At 38.2% G+C, this 20,591-nt stretch overlaps 1 protein-coding gene across 3 annotated transcripts in view; it reads right to left on the reverse strand.

Moving 5' to 3' along the window:
* UCHL3 (ubiquitin C-terminal hydrolase L3) overlaps positions 1-20,591 on the reverse strand; it is a 46,095-nt gene extending 25,504 nt beyond the window's left edge. Inside the window, exons 1-6 of one of the 3 annotated variants that reach the window (XM_068929630.1) lie at positions 20,488-20,591; positions 20,274-20,285; positions 6,845-6,973; positions 2,388-2,544; positions 1,915-2,000; positions 810-857 (exon numbers count right to left, since the gene is read on the reverse strand). In XM_068929630.1, the coding sequence (XP_068785731.1) occupies positions 810-857; positions 1,915-2,000; positions 2,388-2,544; positions 6,845-6,973; positions 20,274-20,285; positions 20,488-20,529 (474 nt within the window). In that variant the 5' untranslated portion in view covers positions 20,530-20,591. Of the gene's footprint in view, positions 1-809; positions 858-1,914; positions 2,001-2,387; positions 2,545-6,844; positions 6,974-19,974; positions 20,200-20,273; positions 20,286-20,487 lie in introns of those variants that run through there. The other 2 variants (XM_068929631.1, XM_068929632.1) reach the window with 2 other exon arrangements.

Below are 20,591 nucleotides of genomic sequence, written 5' to 3' on the forward strand. Positions count from 1 at the left end.
TGTTTCTGTGGAAGACTGAAGTCTAAATCAGAAATATGGCAAACTGCCTCTAAAGGACTGACTGGTTGGGTAACCTTAATATCCAGTTACCCCTTTAAACAAAAAAAAAAAAACCCAAAGTTTCCAAAAAAAAAAAAACACATACACACACCACACAATACACACTTAAGGAAAAAAAAAAAATCACTCCTCTAAAACTGCAAAGGTCAGTTATTCACCCAGTTTTCTCCAAGTCTAAATTTTCTTAACTTTCTCCTTAGCTTAATGAAAACAAACATGTCATACAGATCCTGTCATATGCCAAAGTGTATGTAATCCTTGAAGGTTTGTGCCCATATTTGATAACGGATGACAAAGCACAACACTGAGAACAGACTGATTTTACAGACAAAACAGTAATGTGTTTATCCTACTAAGTACTGCACCATTTGCTTTCCTGAAACAAAACTTTTCAATCACTTATAACAATGTTTGTTCTGCTTGTACGATTACTATGGATCTTACAGTCCCAGCTATGAATTTGCAACACTGAAATCTCAGCTTTCATTAAAAATACTATTTCTGGCACTTTTATTGTAAAATAAAGCTTGAAAACATCATCTACATTATACAAAAGATTAAAAAGCTTCAAGTGTTTTTCCTCCCCCAAGGCTACTTGATTTCAAGTTCTGATTTTTGACCAACAACTCAATACTGGACACAAAACAATTATTTCCACTTCACTGTGCATCTTTACATATGACTGCTTGCTTTCATCATAGGTATATTGAGCTACAATTAATTAAATTTTTTTTTAAAAGAATGAATACCTCAGTCTGACCTTCATGGGCACTGGATTCATGAGTGACACGAATAGCCTGAAATTAAAACATATTTCAGTCAGACTTTAAATAAGAGATTTTAAATGAATCACTACGCTCTTCATTTTACAAAAGTAACAGCTCTTGAAAAAAAATGAATCAAGAAATAACCTCCACTTCTAAAGATCTCAGGAGATCAATATTTCAATTTCATTCAATTCAAATAAAATATCTAACAGCTGGTAACTGAACTTTAACAAACAGACAACAGTACTAGCAAGTGTTTTTCTTATATTGTGTTACTAAGCAGGAACTCATATACACTTTAGGCAGAAGCTGTGATCAGACATCTCAGCAGAAGTGATAGACGCTAAATTTTAATCAAATCTCCACAGTTCCTGTTTATTATCATATCCTTCAGCCACAAGTTACCATCCTTATTCCTGAAGGTTTCACAATAAGGTTAAATCAAACTAACACTTGAAGTCATCGCAATTTCCCTTTCGACAGAGGATCATCACTACCATGAGGAGCTGTTCTCCATCCCTCTCCAAATGGTTCTGCCCCGTCCTTTGAGCCAGCATGAACGAACTACCTAACGACCCTCTCAGCTAGCTCACCTAATTTCTCAGTGGTGATATGTGTTTTTGTGAGAGGATTATAGTCAATATAATCAGTCAAATCAGCTCCCTGCGTGGCCAGAAGTGCTACAGCCAAAGCAAGTGAGATGATTAGAAGGCACAAACAGAAAGAAGCAGTAGACGGATCATCCTTTCAACAATGGCCTCCGATCAGCTCAAATTGACTGTAAAACTGGATTCTGAACGAACCAAAGAGATTGTGCATACATTTCTCATCCACGTTACAGTAATTTTAAACTAAGCCAGTGAACTAATATGGATGAGGAACATTGACAAAATCCATTCTACTGACTGAGCAGTAATCCCTTAAATTATCAAAGTAATTTTTTTGCAGCAACAACTGTCTGATCACAGGCTCACACTTAAAGTTAAACTGATCAAACACTTGACCAGATTAAGTCCTAAAGACTGTATCTACTCATGCAAATAATTCTTATATGGTTTTAAACAAAAGTAAAAAGCATGATACTAACTTCGTAAGTTTCTAGATATTTGGCCCTCTCTTCAGGAGTCATAGATAACGAATCTTCTAGGAACTTTTTCAATGAAGAATTAGTTTCTTAAAAAAAAAGACATAACATTAATAATTTTCTTATCTGTGCTTCATATCTTAATAAATTAGCTGAACATTACATAACAAAAGTTTTGATTCATGCTTTAACTCCAACATCATTCAAAGCTTACAGCATGCTTATATCCAACAAAAGATTTAAATATATAATCAGAACACAGGAGGCTTACTGCAACAGGAATTGCTATCTGCTGCATTATTCAACATTTTGAGTGCCTTAGTTTTTGGTTTAGTATGAAAGATTATTTTTATAATTATAGGCAGAAATGCTTTATGAGTAGAAATTGTCCTTTACAAATGTTTACATTCAGAGAAATAGTACACAATCTATCCTACCCTCCATGCCTTCTCCACAATGTTAAGAAAGAAATTTACCAAAGTTCATTTTATCTCTGTTGTTCGCAATAGCATGAATTAGTCCAATTGTTCCACAAGCATTGTTGATGGTCTGCTTCATGAAATACACTGATGATTTGACATCTTGCCCCTTGGCTCTTATTCTCTCTTCTTCTTCTGTTCTGAAGGTTTCATACTAGATGGAAAGTTACACAGCATTTTGCTAATTAGATACCAATTGTTTACATCATTCAGCAAAAAAAAATAGGTATGCAAAAAAAAAAAAAGAGAAACCACACACAAAAATTAGCTCAAAACACTTAACAAGCGGTTCAACCAGTATATGTTGACTTACTTAATTGAAAAGTTCTATATCATGTCTTAATGTCTTCTTGCTAGCCAGGGAACAATCATCCTTAATCCATCACTGAAATATGCATTTATCTAACATTTCAAGAAAGTTCAAAGTATTTCGTTGATCTGTCACCATCTCTCTTCAGTTCAACAAAAAATGTTTAAGGATAAAGGTTTCAAAGGTCTATCAAGCAAATCATAATACTTCAGGTGTTTATCAATATGAAGCATTATTATAAGCTCCATCTCTTCACACTTCATTTTTTCCCCAGAGAGATAAAATAAGATTCATATAATGCTCATCGCCTGAAAACAGGCCTTCAAAAGCTTTATTTGTAAGGTCACGATTCTAGTAGTAACAGATAGAATTTATTTTGGTTGAGCAAGCTAAAATATTTAGTAAAATTATCATTGACCAAGAAACTGGTGAAGAAAATCTGTCTGTGCAACAGGTTTTGTTGTTGTTTTGTTTTTAAGGTTTTCATCTCATCTAGAAAAGGATGAAAGAAAACTGTAAATGAGGGAAGAAGCCTTGGGAATAAGGCTCTTGCTTATTTTGTGAGGTTTCCTCTTTTCCTCACTAGGGGAATAACTAAGTTAAACCTGAAAGGACGCTGAGATACTAGCTGCACTAGTTAAATTTACTGGAAAACGATATGGCTAATACCATTTGCTTCTGGATTTGTTAAGATAAGTGCTTCAGATCAGGTAGACTGAATTCAGTTTAGGTCCTTTGGTGCTGTTGTAAGAAATGACTCCTGAAATTAAGCATTCTGCTTTAAGAGAAGAACTTCATGAAAACATTAGTAAACATAAAGAATATTCAACAGGCACTTAAACAGAACATCATTCATGTGCTTTATTGACAACAGACAGATTTAACTAGGAAGGATGAAAGATGTTGAAGTTTGTGAGCTGTGTAAAACCAGCATAAGACAGAAATAAGGAAGAGCGTGCTGCCTACAACCCCCAAAAGGTTAGTCTGACAACCAGTCTTCTTATTCTGCACTACGAAATGAAATTATATTCTCATTTTAAACACTGCCACCCTCTCAGTGTGCCTCACGGATTGATTTTTATCGGAGAAGACAGCAAACTTGTAAGTGCCAGACATCTGTTTTTGCCGATTATAGAACATTCCATTCTTTTAGCTACTGCAGGAATTCTATTTTCTGGAAATACTGACCTTCCCCCTTAACTGCCTGTTTAGCAGTAAAATAAAAGGAGTTTTCAACCATTTGTGCATCATGGTAATATCCAAGAATTAGAGAATATTCAAGCAGTACTTGCCCACAGAACCCACTGTAGCATATTAATTCTGCACAAATGTAGCTTTGCAGTTCCCCTTAATTTTAAAAATTAGGTAGGAATACAGGAGACAGGCCTCCAGAGTAGTAACTTGCCAACAGAGGCTAAAGTGCTGGAAACAGTTAGCTCAGCCTTGAGGTGGAGGAGTATATCCCAACTTCCATAAAGAATCTATGAAACACTATCCAGGAGTATGCCAAGAGAGCACATAACAAATTTGAACAGATTTGTTAGTATTACATTCAGAAATCTGTAAAGACTGCTAAGGATTTGTGAATCATAAAGATTCATGAATGGGAGATGCAAAAGGAAAAAAAAAAAAAAAGACAAATCTCATAGGGAAATCAAGGAAAGAGACTGTTCCAGACAATGCCATATTTCTTTCTCCTTTGCCTCGTTCTCTTCTACTAACTCTTTTCACAGAAAAAATACCAAAGTAGTTAGACTTTTGATACAAGCATGGCAAATCTGAAGTTTGCATGTAGAACATATCAAGGAACTCTTCTTGAGGAACTGTTAGAAACTTCTCTCAAACTCTACATACGTCAGTGACAAAGACAAACAAGGAATTTTTTTTCCAGCATTGTGGTTCCACATCTACAGCTTGTCTGAATGTTCACATTAATAGCAAGTGCATTTATGACGTATCTTAACCACTTAGCTACAAGCTTGCAACAGTAATCTTACTTGGGGACTTTTAAAAAGCATGTTGGACAAAAGTGCGGGTTAAAGAGGGCAGCAAGAGCTGCCATTCACTCCTTGTCAACCGTAACGACCCCTACAGAAGAAAACAAAAAATGAGAAAAAGAGAGAGAGATTGACTGATTTTTGGGGAATACTGAAAATACGATTTTACACAGGAGTTGGACCAGATGACCTCTAGAGGTCTCTTCCAACTTTAGTTATCCCATGATATGCATTTACAGGATCATGCCCAAAGTTCCCAACACATACAGCACTCATTCTCTCTAGAAGCTATGATGTAAACTAATCAAGTCATTAACCTTTAACTGGACAATGAGCATACAGATGATTTTTATTTTAATGAGAGCATCTAACCCTGAAAGTAAGTTCAAAGAAACTGATACATAGGAAGGACAGAAGAAAGGAGGTATTTCTAGACAGAAGAACAAAGACATGATAGGGGAACATTTACAAGGCAGCAAAATGAAGCGGTATGCTTTCATAAATGTAGGCATAGCCAAAAAATAGACAAATAATATGCCAACATACAAGCATAGTACGATGGACAGTATTGGAAGGGTGATGGAAGATGGGAAAAATACTCCACAAAAATATTAAATAATGCTCAACTCAAAGTCTACACTGAGCAAAAATAGCTTAAGACCACAGGGGCTTAATGCAAAAGATTCAGCTCACACGCGCTCAGGGGAAGAGTTACTACATAGCTGATAGAAACACTTGTGTCCCTTACGTTGAAGGGTTAACATGCTAGAGGAAAATCTCAAATATTTTGTTAATTATCAAATCTGACTGATCAATGCAATATATGCCATTTCCCTCTGTCTCATGCTTCTACAGAATGAAACCAGGTAGATCCTCTGTAACAAAAGGGAGGCTGCTCTTTCCTCTGGGATGCTGCTCCCTTCGCATGCTCCAAGGGAGCAAGTTTGCACAGACTGCATGATGTGGCAGGCAGAAGAAGAAAGGGATGGTCACAGAGGGAGCTCAGACTGCACAGCTCAAGCAGCCAGAGGCCAAAAAGTCAAAACACAGAAAATAGACGCAACCTTCAAAGGTGAGAGGAAAAAAAAAAAAAATTCCTGAAGACAAGAAAGAGCAGTTCAGAGTTTGCTTCAATTTAAAGCCATCAAGCTAGCCGAAATCAAGCGTGAGTGGGACCAACTTCATAGGTGTTTTGAACAAGCTAATGTACAGAGGCTTAAAAAGGTCGTAACAGAAGAGGACTGACCTAGCCACTGTTAGTTCTCTCCACTCGTCCTTAGCATACCTCAAAAAGAACAAATGGTCTACAGAAGTAGGAAGTTGAGAAAAATTGACTTCAAACTTTTTGGCTGACTTTGGACCTTTCCACAATCATGTAAGACTTTTACAGGCTAAAAGATCAATAGGAACTGCACATTTCAACCTATAGCCATCTAACTTTTGAAGAAGAGACGGGTATCTTCTTTATATAGAAATACATAACTACGCAGAATAAGCAGACTTAAAGACTTAACTAAATTAAGTTATTTCAAATTCCTGCCTAACATATGGTAACTTATTTTTATTTCTTGAATGAGTATAAGCAGTCAGGAAGGTGGTGGGGGGAAGGGGCAGTAAAAAAAAAATTATATATATATATATACATACACACACACACACACACACAGTCTCGTCTTAGAAACATGCCCCATCTGTCCAAGAAGTAAAAGTCATACTGGTACTAATGACTGAACTAAAAACGGGCTGAAGTTTGGTCAGTGTGACAGTGCCAAAATTCAAAACTTCCTCATACTTTGCACATGCAAAGTATGTGGCTTTCTACTAAAAGCAGCAAAAATGTTCAATTTCATAGTACATAATATTAAAAAGTCTTGAAATTGTTCATAAGAGAGAGGTATGAGCCATACTTTGCTTCTACATTAACTTTTAAAGTGTTTTAATTGGAGTGCAAAAAGCAATTGGGAATATACACACAAGGCTATCACAAGAAAGTGTTGAAGGAATTTTCTTTTTTAATTAAGAAGTCTCTGAATAAGGTTTCAGTCTCATTTTGATTCTATTACGACACTGAAGTACACGATTCAAAGTTTTCACTCCCACTTCATTTACAAAAAGAGTGATTCACCGATTATTAAGTAAACATTTACCTTTTCTGTTATTGGAAAGAGAAGTAGCACTGCACAAACAGGTCTTGGCACCATGCTAAGCAGTTCTGGTTCCATACCATAAACATCTACAAATTGCCAGTCAGGATGTATACCTAACTGTTTCAGAAACTGGAAAAGAAAAAAATATATATATTAATAAAACAGATGAGTGTTCATAAGCTGATCTTTTCAGAAACATAAAGGAGTAGTTTCAAGGTAGAAACCATCGCAAGAGCACAGACTTCCCAACAACTCAAAATAAGAACAAATGAGATTCAAATTTTAATAAATAAGACTGAATAAATCTTAGTGCTAAGCGAAGACGTATAAAACCCCCATGTCTAACTTACTTAAATAGCTATATGAAAGGGAAGTGAAAACTCATCCCTAACAGTATTTATTAAGCATCAAAGCATTTTAATCATTTTGAAAGTGTTTTATTACCAGTATAGAAAAGTACCAAGTATTCACTTTAACCAGTAACTGTGGGGTAGAGTATATATGAATAAGCTTACGATATTATTTGACTCCATGAGTACTTCAGAATACCCTATACCAGTACAGGTAGCAGTATATTGGAGCTGCTGAGTTTCAGCAGCTCAGTGGAGGGGGGGGGGGGGGGGAAGTGCTCTTTAATGGCTTTTGGCCAAAGAGACAGAAAAGTGCAAACTTTACTAGGCGTACCTTTTAAGGTGTTCCTTTATAGGAAGAATCCTTTCAAACTGTGATGGAGTAACAGAGTTTTGACGTAAACAAAGATTAAGTTCCAGACAATAATCACGAATCTCTAAACATTTCTCAGATGCTTCTCTAGAATTGTTCAGAAGTGTCTAAATCAAAATCTCTCCTATACTACAGCTGCATATTACATTTTGGGTCTTTGGATTGTAGATCTTTTACCTAGGATCTAGCTACTTGAGAATGAGACACAATGAATCACATGGGCCAACAAGCCAAAGTCACCCATCTACGCCTTTCCTTGTTTCCATAACCTGCCTATGGAACATATTTACACATATGCACAGGAATTCAGTGACAGCTATACTGTTTGAAAAAAATCTACATAGGTTTACAGTAAAACATTTATTTTGGATATTTCTTATATGAAGTAAAATACAAGAAACGTCTATTTCAAACACAAGACTCATCCAAATTCCAATTTCAACTTGGACTGGGCAAGAATCAGGGTTGTTGACAAAAAGACGACCATCTCTTCAAAAGGTATACAAGTGAATGTATGAAGTACATGTACTCATAAGGGGTAAGGAAAGTTTTAATCAGTAATATTTAGGAACAGCTTTTACAAGGGGGCAACAGGAAACATACATACTGCTAAGTTTATTATGAAGAGAGTGAAGCTATAGTTTAGTCAATGTTTTGAGAAAAAAAAAAAAAGCACTTTACCATTCCAAATATAGTCTTTACTTTCCCTTATACCCTGTAAGAGATAAGATCAAAACCTAGGGCAAGTAAAGGAGAATTAAATTTGAAAAAAGCTTAAAGAGAAGCTTGAAAAAATTAATACAGCTTTCTGCACAGCTATAGCAATAATCTATGAAGTTCCCAGAGCTGGTTTAGAATTTGATTCTGGCTGCATTATGAAATATGGAGATTTTCTTTTCATAAGGCCATGTAAACATCTTCTCTCAGTTCCTTTTTTTCTTATCACTTTTTTCATTATTGGTAAGTAATATATAATCATAAATTCAAGGAGGAGAAAAAAAAGGGGGGGGTGTTTTTTTTTTTCCCCCCCAAGCTCTCAAGAAACTTCTGGTCCCTTGAGCAGAGGTCTGTGGGACTGGGCAAAGATTATGATTAAGGCTTTGCAGCACCTACCCTTTTTGACTAGCTTTAAATTGTTTCAAGTACGATAAGAGAAAAGTCCCTCAAAAGATTGCTAGTGTAAATACAACAAGATCTTTTGATTCTACACCATCTTTAAGTTTTGCCAAGATGGATAAGCCCAACTCATTAGCTTTTAATGAAAAAGGTGAAAAGGGAAAATGTAAGTATTTACTAGCCTATGAAAGAGAAGACCATTTTAACTCCTTTTTTAAAACCCCTAGGTGGCAAAGACAATCACCACTTTGTGAACAATAAAACAAACAGAAGGGGAATGTGTGTTTGTGCATTAAAGTGCTATACTTCTAGTACTTTTCTTGTGATGCCAATGACTAGTCTACCCACGATTCAAAGTACTCAGGTTTCATTGCTGCTATTCAGACTATCTAAACAGTACTGCAACTGACATTGACACCAATTATTATTTGGAAAGATTACACAAGAGGGAGCAGGGAGACACTCCCCTACAAAAACAAAAGCCCCATACAACTAGGAGAGGCAACATTAGAAGGAGAGCATTAAGCTACTGGACATACAAGTGATGTAGATTCTCCTTCTCCTGCTCCATACTACTGCAAAAAGCCCTAAACTCAAAAACAGCTATTCAAACTCCTGAACAATATATTCATCAGATGAAAGTCCTCTATTTCTGTGAAGCTTTCTATTACTCCTACTACCATAGCCCCTAGAAACTTTACAAATAAGAAGTCCAAAGTTTCAATATACAATGAGTTGGCTCTTAAGTGACAGTTACCAATATAAGAAGCAATAAGAAAATTGGCTTAGTAGGACAGGTAGCAGTCTTGACACACCAGCAGCTCAAAAACTTTATTGTAGAATCATCAAAACCAGTAGATTTTTAAGGAGACCCCTGAAGTCGGCTAATGAGATACCTCTGTGTAACAAGAGAATTTCACTCAAACCTGAGAAAAAGGACAAAGATGCCTGTCTGAAAATTTAATGAGATAAAAACTGGCATCATAAGGCCATATGTAAGATAGACTGCCAGACAGGTAACAGATGGAACAGTAGATGGAAGGTGGGAAAAAATCCCTCAAGGCAAAGCTATGTAGCTTATCTTTTATGTGGAGACATGCAAAGAAAAAAGGGGTTCAAAGCCACAGCCAGTAATTTTTTTGCGACTGTGCTGTGAATGGCTAGAAGCAAGACAAGACTGCTAGGGAGGAAAAAATGCTGCAGAAATAAAAGCATGGAGTCAGGAACCAGAGAAAATAATTTTGAAGGTGAACATCAGATCTGTATTAGACATGACATAGGGAGGACAGAAGAGGGACATCCTAAACGCCAGCTTCAGCTATGTGAATACTTTGGTTAGAACTAGATCAAACCTACTTTTTCCTCCTTCGATTTTCTCCGAGCTCTTTCCTAAGCCAGCCAAAAAAGCCGGTACAAAACATGCCCAGTTATCTACTGAGAGATGAACCAGCCACTTCCACATTGACAAAAGTGTTACTGTTTTAGAAAAGCAGACAGTTCTGTATGCTTTTTGGACAGTATCATTCAAATGGAAGGACTTTTGCTGCTTTGCATCCCAATTATTCAGCAATTATGCAAGTAATTCAACTCTACGGATCCTTAATGGATAAAGTGTTAGGGTACTTTTCTCTGCGTTTGAAGGGTTCACCCAGAAACCTTCAGCTGCTTACTTTCCTTTAGCTTCTTGATACCTGTCAGGTTAACATAAAATAGCTCTTTTTCTTCTAGATTTGCTCTATTTCAATCAGATACTCATTTTCACTTTTGTTATCATCTTGCGTATTAATTTTAATTTATATGAAATGAGTGCTCAAAGATATAACAGGAAAAGATACTTGGTCACGTTACAGGAGTCCTGCAGGGGTTCAGATAGAATAAAATCAATGCATATTTGCATATCTGGTTTAGATACCTTTTCAGAGCTTTATTTTTACCGATTGTAGTCATATTTTTGGTTGTTTATTTTGCTGTTGTATTAAATTATCTTCCTGAGAAACATTCTTGTTTTTTCACTAGTTAATCTAATCATTAGACAAAAAGTCACTAATAGAGTTCCATTAGACAAAAAGTCACTAATAGAGTGACATTTTTTTTAATACGATCATTTCAATGATGTCTTCTCTACACTTTTCATGAGTTTCTACTTGTTGCCCAAGTATCCCTTCTCAGCTGGGATCTAGGATTAAGTGGAATTTCTTCTCAATTAGCATTCAAATGGAAATTTTCACACTCGCTTCAATACCCAATACACTTGAGCTGAGATTATCAACATGATCAGACCCATTGAAGAATATACAACCCTTTGTGGCGTGGGGCCCACACTGGTGGGCCCAGTTTTCAAGGTGGCAAATGGCAATGCAGGATCTGTTCATTAAGATTGCCTGATAAGAGCAAGAGTTTCTTAAGTTGGACACATAACTGCACTACTCACAAACAAGGAAGAACTAGTCAAAATTGTGAAGGCTGAGAGCAACCACGGCTGCAGTGACCATGAGAACATGGAGTTTAAAATAATGAGCAAAATGGGTGAGACAAACAGCATAACCACAGCTCTGGACTTCAGGAGAACAGATTCTGACTTACTCAGGGATCTGCCTCACAAAATCTCATAGGAGACTGCCCAGCAGGGCAAACAGACTCAGAACTGGAGTTCAATCTTCAAGGACAACCTTCTCAAAGCAGTCCATTCCCATCGCAGGAAGTCAAGCAAGTGTGGCAGAAGGCCAGAACCGATCAGCACGGGAACTCTTGACTGAGCTTAAATTCAAATACAGAAGGCAGACAAGAGGGATGGGCTATCCAAAAGCATTATAGAGGCATTACTTGAGCATGCAGGAATGCAGTTAGGAAAGCCAAAACCCAGGTTGTGTTGAAATAATAAAGGATGCGAAGGGCAACAAGAAGGGCTTCTATAAGTACACTGGCAACAAAAGGAAGGCTAAGGAAAACACGGGGCCCCAGCACAATGTAGCAGGGGACCTGGTGAAAAAAGGACATGGAAAAGGCTGAGATACTCAATGCCAGTTTTGCCTTAGTTTTCACTAATAAGGTTGGCCTCCTGTCCTCCCAGTTCCTGAAACCCACTAGCGGAGTCTGTGGGAGTGCAGCATTACCTACCGCAGGGGAGGATACAGTTAGCAAGTACTTAAGCTAATTGGACCTACGTAAGTCCGTGGGAGCAGACAGGATACATCCAACAGTGTCAAGGGTGCAGGCTGCTGCATTTGTGAGCCCACTCTTTAACATCTTTGAAAGGTCTCGGTGACCAGGGGAGGCTCCTGATGACTGAAAAAAGGAAAACATCCTAGCTATCTTCAAGAAGGGCAAAGAGGAGGAGCCTGGTAACTACAGGCCAGTCACCCTCACCTACATCCCTGGGGAAGTTATAGAGCACCCCATCCTGAAGCTACTTCCAAGCAGCTACTCTTGTTCCATGAAGAAGGTGATGGGAAACAACCAGCAGGGATTTACCAGGGACTCACACCTGACTAACCCGCTAGCCTTCTACAACGTGTAGGTTAGGATGGGAGAAACGGACAATGACATTAACAAGGACTATAAGTCTCGCACAGCATCCTTATTGCAAGTTACAAACCAGGTTAAGTGGGAAGTAGGTGGAAAACTGGCTGATCTATCACACTCAGGGTGGTTGGTAATCAGCACTACAAAATCCAGCTGGCAGTGATATCCATCCGGGATTGACACTAAGGCCAAAACTATTTAATATGACCTAGATCATGGCATAGAGCACACACAGCAAATTTGGAAATTATATCAAACTGGGAAGGGCACAGGAGGGCAGGACTGCTATTTACAGTGATCTCAAAAGGCAGGAAAAACAAGCTCATGAAGTTCAAAGGCAAATGCAAAATCCTGCATCTGGGATGGAATAACCCCATGCAACCATACACGCTTAGGCTGACTGGCTAGACAGCAACTTTGCAGAAACTGATTTGGAAGTCCTGGTCAGTAATAAACTGAACACAAGTCAGTGTGCTCTCCTGGCAGCAAAGAAGGCCAACCACAACATGGGCTGTATAATCAAGTGACTGTAGACAGTAGGTAGAAGTGATCCTTCCTCTCTAAAATGTGTCCAGGTTGGGGCCCCCGTGTACAAGACAGGCTTTGATGTATTGCAATGAGTCCAACAGAGGGCCACCAAGACAGTCAGGGGCCCAAAGCCCCCTGATGTACAAGGACACACAGAGAGCTAGGTTTGTTCTGTCTTAAGAGGAAGTTAGAGAGCTGTTTTAAGCTACCAAAAGAAAGGGCGCAAAGATGATGGCGCCAGACTCAACTCACTAGCACACACTAGAAGGGTAAGAGCAACGGATACAAGTTGGAAAATAAGAAACTTGAACTTGATCTAAGGAAAAATAAACAAAACAAAAAAATCATGGGCATGGCCAAACACCAGCACAGACTGCCCAACAGGCTGTGCAACCTCCATCCCCAGAGGGGTTCAGAACTTGACAGTAAGGCTTGAAGTAAGCCTGCTCTGACTGGACCTGCTTTGAGCAGGACGTTGGACTAGAGGCCTCTAGAGGTCCCTTCAACCCTAAGCGGTTCTACTCTAAATCACCAAAACCTGTAAATGTTAATGTCTATGTGTGAGTTAATAGAAAAGGCATGCAACAGTAAGTACATTTGGCATTTCTGTAGTATCACCTATGCTGTTTTCATTGCTGGTACCACTATTTGAATGTATTAACTGCTAAGTATTGAAAGTAGCAGCACAGAGCTTTGATCTTCAACATGCGATTCTTATGAGGCACACTGGCTACATGTAAGGATTCATGAAACTTTACTAAGAGAAACAAAAGTCTAAAAAAGAAAAGAAAGAAAAAGAGCCTGGGCAAAGGCAAAATAGCAACATCTCGACCGTTATATCAGCTGGCCCTCTTGACTTCAGCAGTTTAAAATAGCACTTCTTCCAACACAGCTACACAGCCAATATGAGGTTTGTTTTATGCGGCTGACAGCCATGTGTGAAGAGAAAGTGGGGAGAGAAAAAAATAAGGGTGCAGTTTATTTTAGTGAGAAATTTCAGAAATAGTGCACATTGCTAGTCTTCAGACAGTATTTAAAATGCTCTCTTCCACTTTGTCACTTGCATATAAAGAGAGAACAAACACTCAAACAAAGCAGACTTTGAAATCTAGGTGCCATTAAAACTGGAAAGTATTTTCAAATATTCCAATAAAACCATATTCTAAATGCTAAGTCATTATACTTAAGACTTCCACGTTTTACTTCGTTATTTGCAAACAAGTTGGAACCAGTAGAACATAAAAATGGAAAGAACACAAACACTTCCAGTTGAAATAGAAACACATAAGAAAGCTGTTGGAGAGAATCAGCTGCTGTAGTCTTCCTCCAAATGCAAACACAAACTAAGACATAAACAGATTCTACATTTTACTGTTCTTATGCTCAGTGGATTAAAGTATCACTGTATCATAGCAAGTCTACAGATAAGGCTTTTTTTCCACAAAAATGAGAACAGACCTATGGCTTTATGAAACTGAAAGGACTACATCAAAATAAACCAGTTAATAAAAGCTTAATGAACATTTTGTAACTTTTTCACTCAGGTCTAAGAATTTTTGGCATTGTACGAGCCAGTGCTCGCACAATGATACTGTGAAACTTCAAAAATTGTATGTGTAGCTTTTTAGTTGCTGAAATGAAACTACTGTTTTCACCCAGAAATTAATAAGACACTGTTTAAAACTTAAATCTGATGGAATTATCCCTAAGCAAAAATAATTTTATGTTACAGTTTATATTAACAGACAAACAGTCTGAGCATTGTATTTAGCCCTTTAAGCATCCAGTTGTTATTAAACTAACATATATTACAACTACATAGTATTTTGCTTTTCTGGAGTTCTTTCAACCTCATTCCTAGAGGTACATTGCAAAAAAGCTATTTATTTCAGAAATTACTTTGTAGAAATAAGGGAACTACCCAAACAAGTTTTTGCTGTTTGGGCACTATAAGAATATATGTCTTATTTCTTTCCACTATGATATTTACAGAATTAAAGGAAGGGATCATTTCTAACAATGTTTTAGAGCAAGTGTTTTTCAGACTATTAATCAGAATGACTTAGGCAACAAGACACTAGCAGCCACAGAAACTTTAGCTCTACCCTGCAGGTCAAGAGGCATATCATGTAAGTTACGGCTTTCTATTTACTTCTGAAGAGCATTGTTCTTCCTTAGCAACCACTCTGTACAGCGGCCACAACATGGTCCTGGTCAAACCGTTGACATGCCTTTAAAATAAGCTGACTTAGGAAATTAAAGGACTATCAAAAATTCTTTAATATCTTCAAGCTTGGTATTTCAGGATCTCATTAAAAAAGTGCAAGGAATAAAGCCTGTTTACCATCACCTTTTGCTTTTTTCCAAATTTACAGAGGAGAAACCGAAAGAATACTTTCATCGAAGTGTGATGAATGTTACAAACATAGAGTTTGTACCCTTGCAGTTGTGTTAATTTCTTCAGTGTATCTAAAAAGAGCAGTACTGACTCAAGAGTTAGAGCTCCTGATCTTCACAGTGAGTAGTATCGACATATTTTTAATATCCATCAAGCAGTTTCCAAACTCAATACTTAGTATGCTCAGGCACCGACGTATGCTTTGGACTAGGACTAGAGCATCACAGAGACAGCGATGCAAAGCACACAAAGTTGGACTAATCACACAATTCAGATTTCCTCTGAAACTGTTTCTAGCGAGCACAGGCTGCAGATTAAAGTACATTGTGAAATGCAGCTATTTAGTCAATGACTCATAATAGGGCACCATGTTATGTTGTGAAAAAATATTTGGAAATTTGTTTCTATGATCTAAACAACTCTAAATAATGGGCACGGGCCTGATCAATCCACTCTTTCAGATAAGCTGTTACACATGTTATTTACAGTGCACTAAAATAACAAGTAGATTCTACTGATTCCACTGCTACTTTAAATTAAGGAAAACAGGGAAGCAAGGAATTTTGTCTTCTCTGCCACGCCATTAAGTGAAACAAGATAATCTGTCACACAAACCACTATCACTTGTTTTCCACTGTAGAGCACAACATTTGTTGTTACTCATTAAACAGACTTATTTATCCTTGGCTGGCAGGAAGTACTTCAGCGTCTAACAGTTAGAGTCTCCTCTTAACAGCTGTCAATTTATTTCTATCTCAATTAAATAAGAAAAAACTAAGGGCAGAATAAAAGACCAAAAGTGGCAATTACCTACAGAAGGATGAAATGTATGCTTCCTTAATTTCCAATTACTGAAGAACATACCAAGACAGACCTATAAGTCAGTCTTTCCACTATTCCTGTAAGTAACGTTGCAAACTCCAACGTGACCTACAATTTTCCCTTTGCAGGTTAGCCATGCTATTTCAGTAGCCTGAGATAGTATAAGCTAGAAGAAACCGTTCAACAACCAATCTTGTGATCAACATGTCTATAATCCCACTTCTATATTTGTCCTTATGTTTATGAATCTTATATTCTTCGCTATGCAGTGGCACAGCATCGACATTTCCCCTTAGCTGACTCTATCAAAGACATTCTAGGGTACTCTCGTTATAGAGACGTGCAAATTGAGTCTTGGTCTTCTACTTTCTGGGCTTACACTCATAATACTAGGCTGCCTTCCAACATTGCATATTTCCAATATTGCTACTTTGCTTATAAACAGATAACTTTTTTTTTTTAAAGAAAAAAACAGCTTAGCTAAGCATTTTCAGAAGGCCACTTCTGTTTCTTCACATTAGACATGCTTTCACTCCAACACAATGGCTCATCTAGGAGGACCACCACCAACAACGCACTTCAAAGACTAATCTGAAGAGGCAGCGCCAGAGATTCCTGGTCAGTGGGGTTTTCTTTTGCGAAACCCAGTTTCGCCAAGCGAGCTGATAAAATAGAAAGACCTTCTAGGAAGAGTAAAGTTAATATCCTCAAGATAATTCATCTCTATATCTGCTTGATGCCCTTGAGAAACGTGTGCCATAACTGGATGAATACTGGCCATATCTACTTTCTGATGTTTTGTGAACTTTATTGTCCCAGAAAGTCATAGCTGTCAAGGCGATCCAGGCACTAAAACTAGTTTCTTTATTTAAATGATTCTCAACACTTTAATGGCTTTAAAAGAGCAGGATCAAAGGCCTGCAAATAATTCTGGAAGGCAACTAGAAACCAGTTCATAAGCCTTACGTGATCACAGAAGCCCAAGCCACAGCCAACTAGCTGCCAAATAAGCCGAACAGCTTAACTCCGGATAACCCGTAGCCAGTGCTTGAGCTGCATGATCAGATATAATGAACTATTTTAACCCCTCCTGGATGTTACAAAGGCATGTGTTGATGCGGTACCTTCCGTAGAAAGTAAGGATATTTCTTAGAACGCTAGTGATCAAAAATGATAAATCTGGCTACTGACAGTACTTGGTTCCTTAACAAGCACAGACAAACAAATAATCCTTGATTGTTCCTCATGCCATCACTTTGATCTTACTTGCAATTAGCTTGTGCCTGATCTTTTCACTCCAGAAATTTTTAAGCAGTCTCACTTTGCACGTGCACGTGCGTGTGAAAAGAAATTCAGAACAAGATACGTAGGCAAGCATCATCTCATAAACAACGGGCAGCTAAATCCACTTTTCCTGTGTTCTCTCTCCCAATACTGGGAAAGTTCTATTAGTGTCATAAGAGGGTCAGGAAAAGGAGTAGCACGGGTCCCTTCAGGCCCTACAGCTGAAGGGCCTCAAAGGGAAGAGACCATTTCCCCCACCATCACTGATTCACTGTATACAACTGGAGCTCTGTGCATGCTGAATCATCAACTGTTTCTGTACCAGAAGTAGACTAGCAACACTTTGCAATTCATTCCATTAGACTTTGATAATGATAAAAAAAGCATTGTGACAGAATCAAATTAGCACTGTATGGTACATTTGATTATGCTGACTTCTCAAAAAGATCACAACAGATAAGTGGTGGTGCTGTTCTGTGAGTCATGGCAATTTGAGATCTTTGACGCTAAGAGTATTTGTGTTTACCCTCACCAGGCACTTTCTGAACTTGCAAATAACTCCAATGCACCAGAGGTCCTATACACTAAGGAATTAGAAGCTCTTAGACTTGAATTATAATACAGATGTTTTCATCAAATGGAGAAAGTCTTAAGGTATTTCGGAAAGATTTCACACCTAAACAATCTCATGCCCCTGTAACTAGGAAATCCTGACTTTTCTCCATCCCCCCATTATCATTTGAATTTCTAGCACAAAGACTGAAAGAGTCTCAATTTGACAACACACACGTTCATATACTCTTAATATGCCCTTAGCATAGGGCTTGCCCTCTTGTTTTGAAATGTATTTAGCACATTTCCCTTTTCAGTTACTTTTAAAAAAGTGAATAAAATAATGAGTACATTTAGTCAAATTTGACTAATTATATGTTAAAGCCTAATTATTCTTTTGATTATAGCATAATGCTAAGGGAATCCATGCTTCCTATAAGTGACTGAAAATGTTTTGGTTTAAAAAGCTATTATTTATACAGCCAATAGCAACACTAACAGCATATTCAACACACTGCTCCAAGGATAGTCTAATACCCAAGGTAAAAGCAAACAAAAAAACCCAACCAACATAGATCTATATCATTAAAAAGATATATGTATTAAATTACTGCCAGACACATACTCTACGCCATACTTTTTGATCCTGAAGAATTCTGGAGTGTGTATATCTACGTATGTGCGTGTATACACATACACAATTTTATCCATTACAGGGTACCGCAAAGTCAGTCCTTGCAATCAACTCAATCGGATATTTACAACTTCACTTAGATTTCATATTACTATTATTGTTTTAAACATAAGCAGGAGATGAATAACTTGACTAACAAACCCGCTGTTGTCCAGTTTACCCATATCCTTATAAGGCTAAAAAACAATGACTAATAATGCAAGGCGTACTCATATTCAAAGGCTTTTAAAGGCTACACCATTCACTCTAGATATTAACCACAACCACTGCTCAGATAATGGCAAAATACACCAAAGACAGTCTAAATCGTTAATATTTCTTTTCAGAAAAGGCAATTTTAGACAAGAAAGTCACTATTGAGCAGAAGCTCACATTACTCATGATCATCCACAGCTGATACACATCACCTACCTTCAAATACAAAGCTAAGGGGGCAAGAGAGAGAGGTTCTGAACACACTTAAAATTGTTATACAGAGAAAATCCTAGAATAGTAAATGAACATAAACCTGTAATGATACAGGATAATTCAGATATTCTGAAGCAATCATTGATTTTTCTCCTCAGTTCCTACATCTCAACACCTGGAAGATGACAAAAAAATAGAGTCTGAAATTGAACTATAAAATTAATTGCACCTCTTTTTTTCCAAATTAAAATTTAATCTCCAAATTTCAAAAATCAGTAAGTTGTCATACCATATTAGCAAATATGAGGAATTCATAGAGTACTCCACATAAAAATTGGTGGGGCTGTGTGTTGGTTTTAATTCAGAGCTCGTAATAAAGTCTTTGCAAGTTGCTCCACAGCGGCAGTATTGTAAGAACTGTAAAATGAAAAGTGACCCTGCAACAGCCAGCCCTTCAGTCTCCTACAGGCTCAGTTACTCCATTACAATAACAACAACAAAATGCATTCTTTGCACACACAAAATTCCTGATTTCCAAAATATTTCAACCTAGCAGTTTTAAGAACGTAATCTCACTGCTGCAGAGAGACTCTTTTAGCTCAAACGTTATCACTAACATTATCAATAGGCCTGCTGGGATCAATATCCGGCCTCTAATGCTTGTTATAGATGCTCAAAATTACCACTGAGAGCACAATGCAGGGCTGGAGGATACATAATTTTCTTTCAGGTAGAGTTTATCTAGTACTTCCATGTCTTTGTGACCTAGAACAAGTTTCTTATGCTATTGTTATTTCTACTATGCTAACAAAAATAAGAGAGCAACAAATCACATTTTTACATTTAACCAAGGAGGCACAGCCTTGAGTAAGCAGTAAAGTACAAATACAGTAAAATAAACTACTTCTTACGGTCATCCGAAGCAGAATAAAAGATTGTGACACAATGATGTAAGTAGACCCATGCAAATGCACAAGGCCATCATATACAGGTCCAAATGTGGATGTATAAGTATGCCATAATGCTTTAATCATTAATTAATGAATTAAACCCCACCCTAAAATATATTAGAGGTTACATTACCAGGTTATCTCCTAACTGCAAAACACATCATTCTCTTTCCATTCGCAGCTCTCACTCTCATACGGGGTGTTGGCATTATGCTACATGCTTTGAGATTCCCGAGGAGGTCCTGAAAGGTCTGACACATCAGCGGAGAGAGCACAGGCACGCATGGGGGAAGAAGGGGCTCCTCTCCTTAGGGAAGCAGGAGCCTTTACTACTACGAAGGGGAAGAGAGATAAGCCTAAGGCTGCGGGGGAGGAGGGCTAAAGGTTACCCCAGAGGGGAAAAAAGGAAAAAAAAAAAAAAAAGCTGCTTACCTGATTCGTGACCTGGAAAGCAAACAGAAAACAGAGGGGCGTTACGAACCTGGCGAGACCCCGTGGCCTCCCCTCACCCCTGACACAGCCGCTGCCCGGGCACCGGGCCCTGCTGAGCCCGCGGCCCCGGCCCCTGTCCCTGTCCCTCCGTCCGCCGTCGCAGCCCGCCTCGCCGGGGCCGGCCGCCCGGCGGCCCCCTCCCCGCGGCACTCACGTCGGGGTTGGCCTCCAGGGGCAGCCAGCGGTGCGCCTCCATGCTGACGGCGCCAACAGCCCAGCGCTGACAGCGCTTCACGCCGCCTCGCCGCACACCCGACC

Source organism: Struthio camelus, chromosome 1 (assembly GCF_040807025.1).
Source record: "Struthio camelus isolate bStrCam1 chromosome 1, bStrCam1.hap1, whole genome shotgun sequence".
Lineage (NCBI taxonomy): Eukaryota > Metazoa > Chordata > Aves > Struthioniformes > Struthionidae > Struthio > Struthio camelus.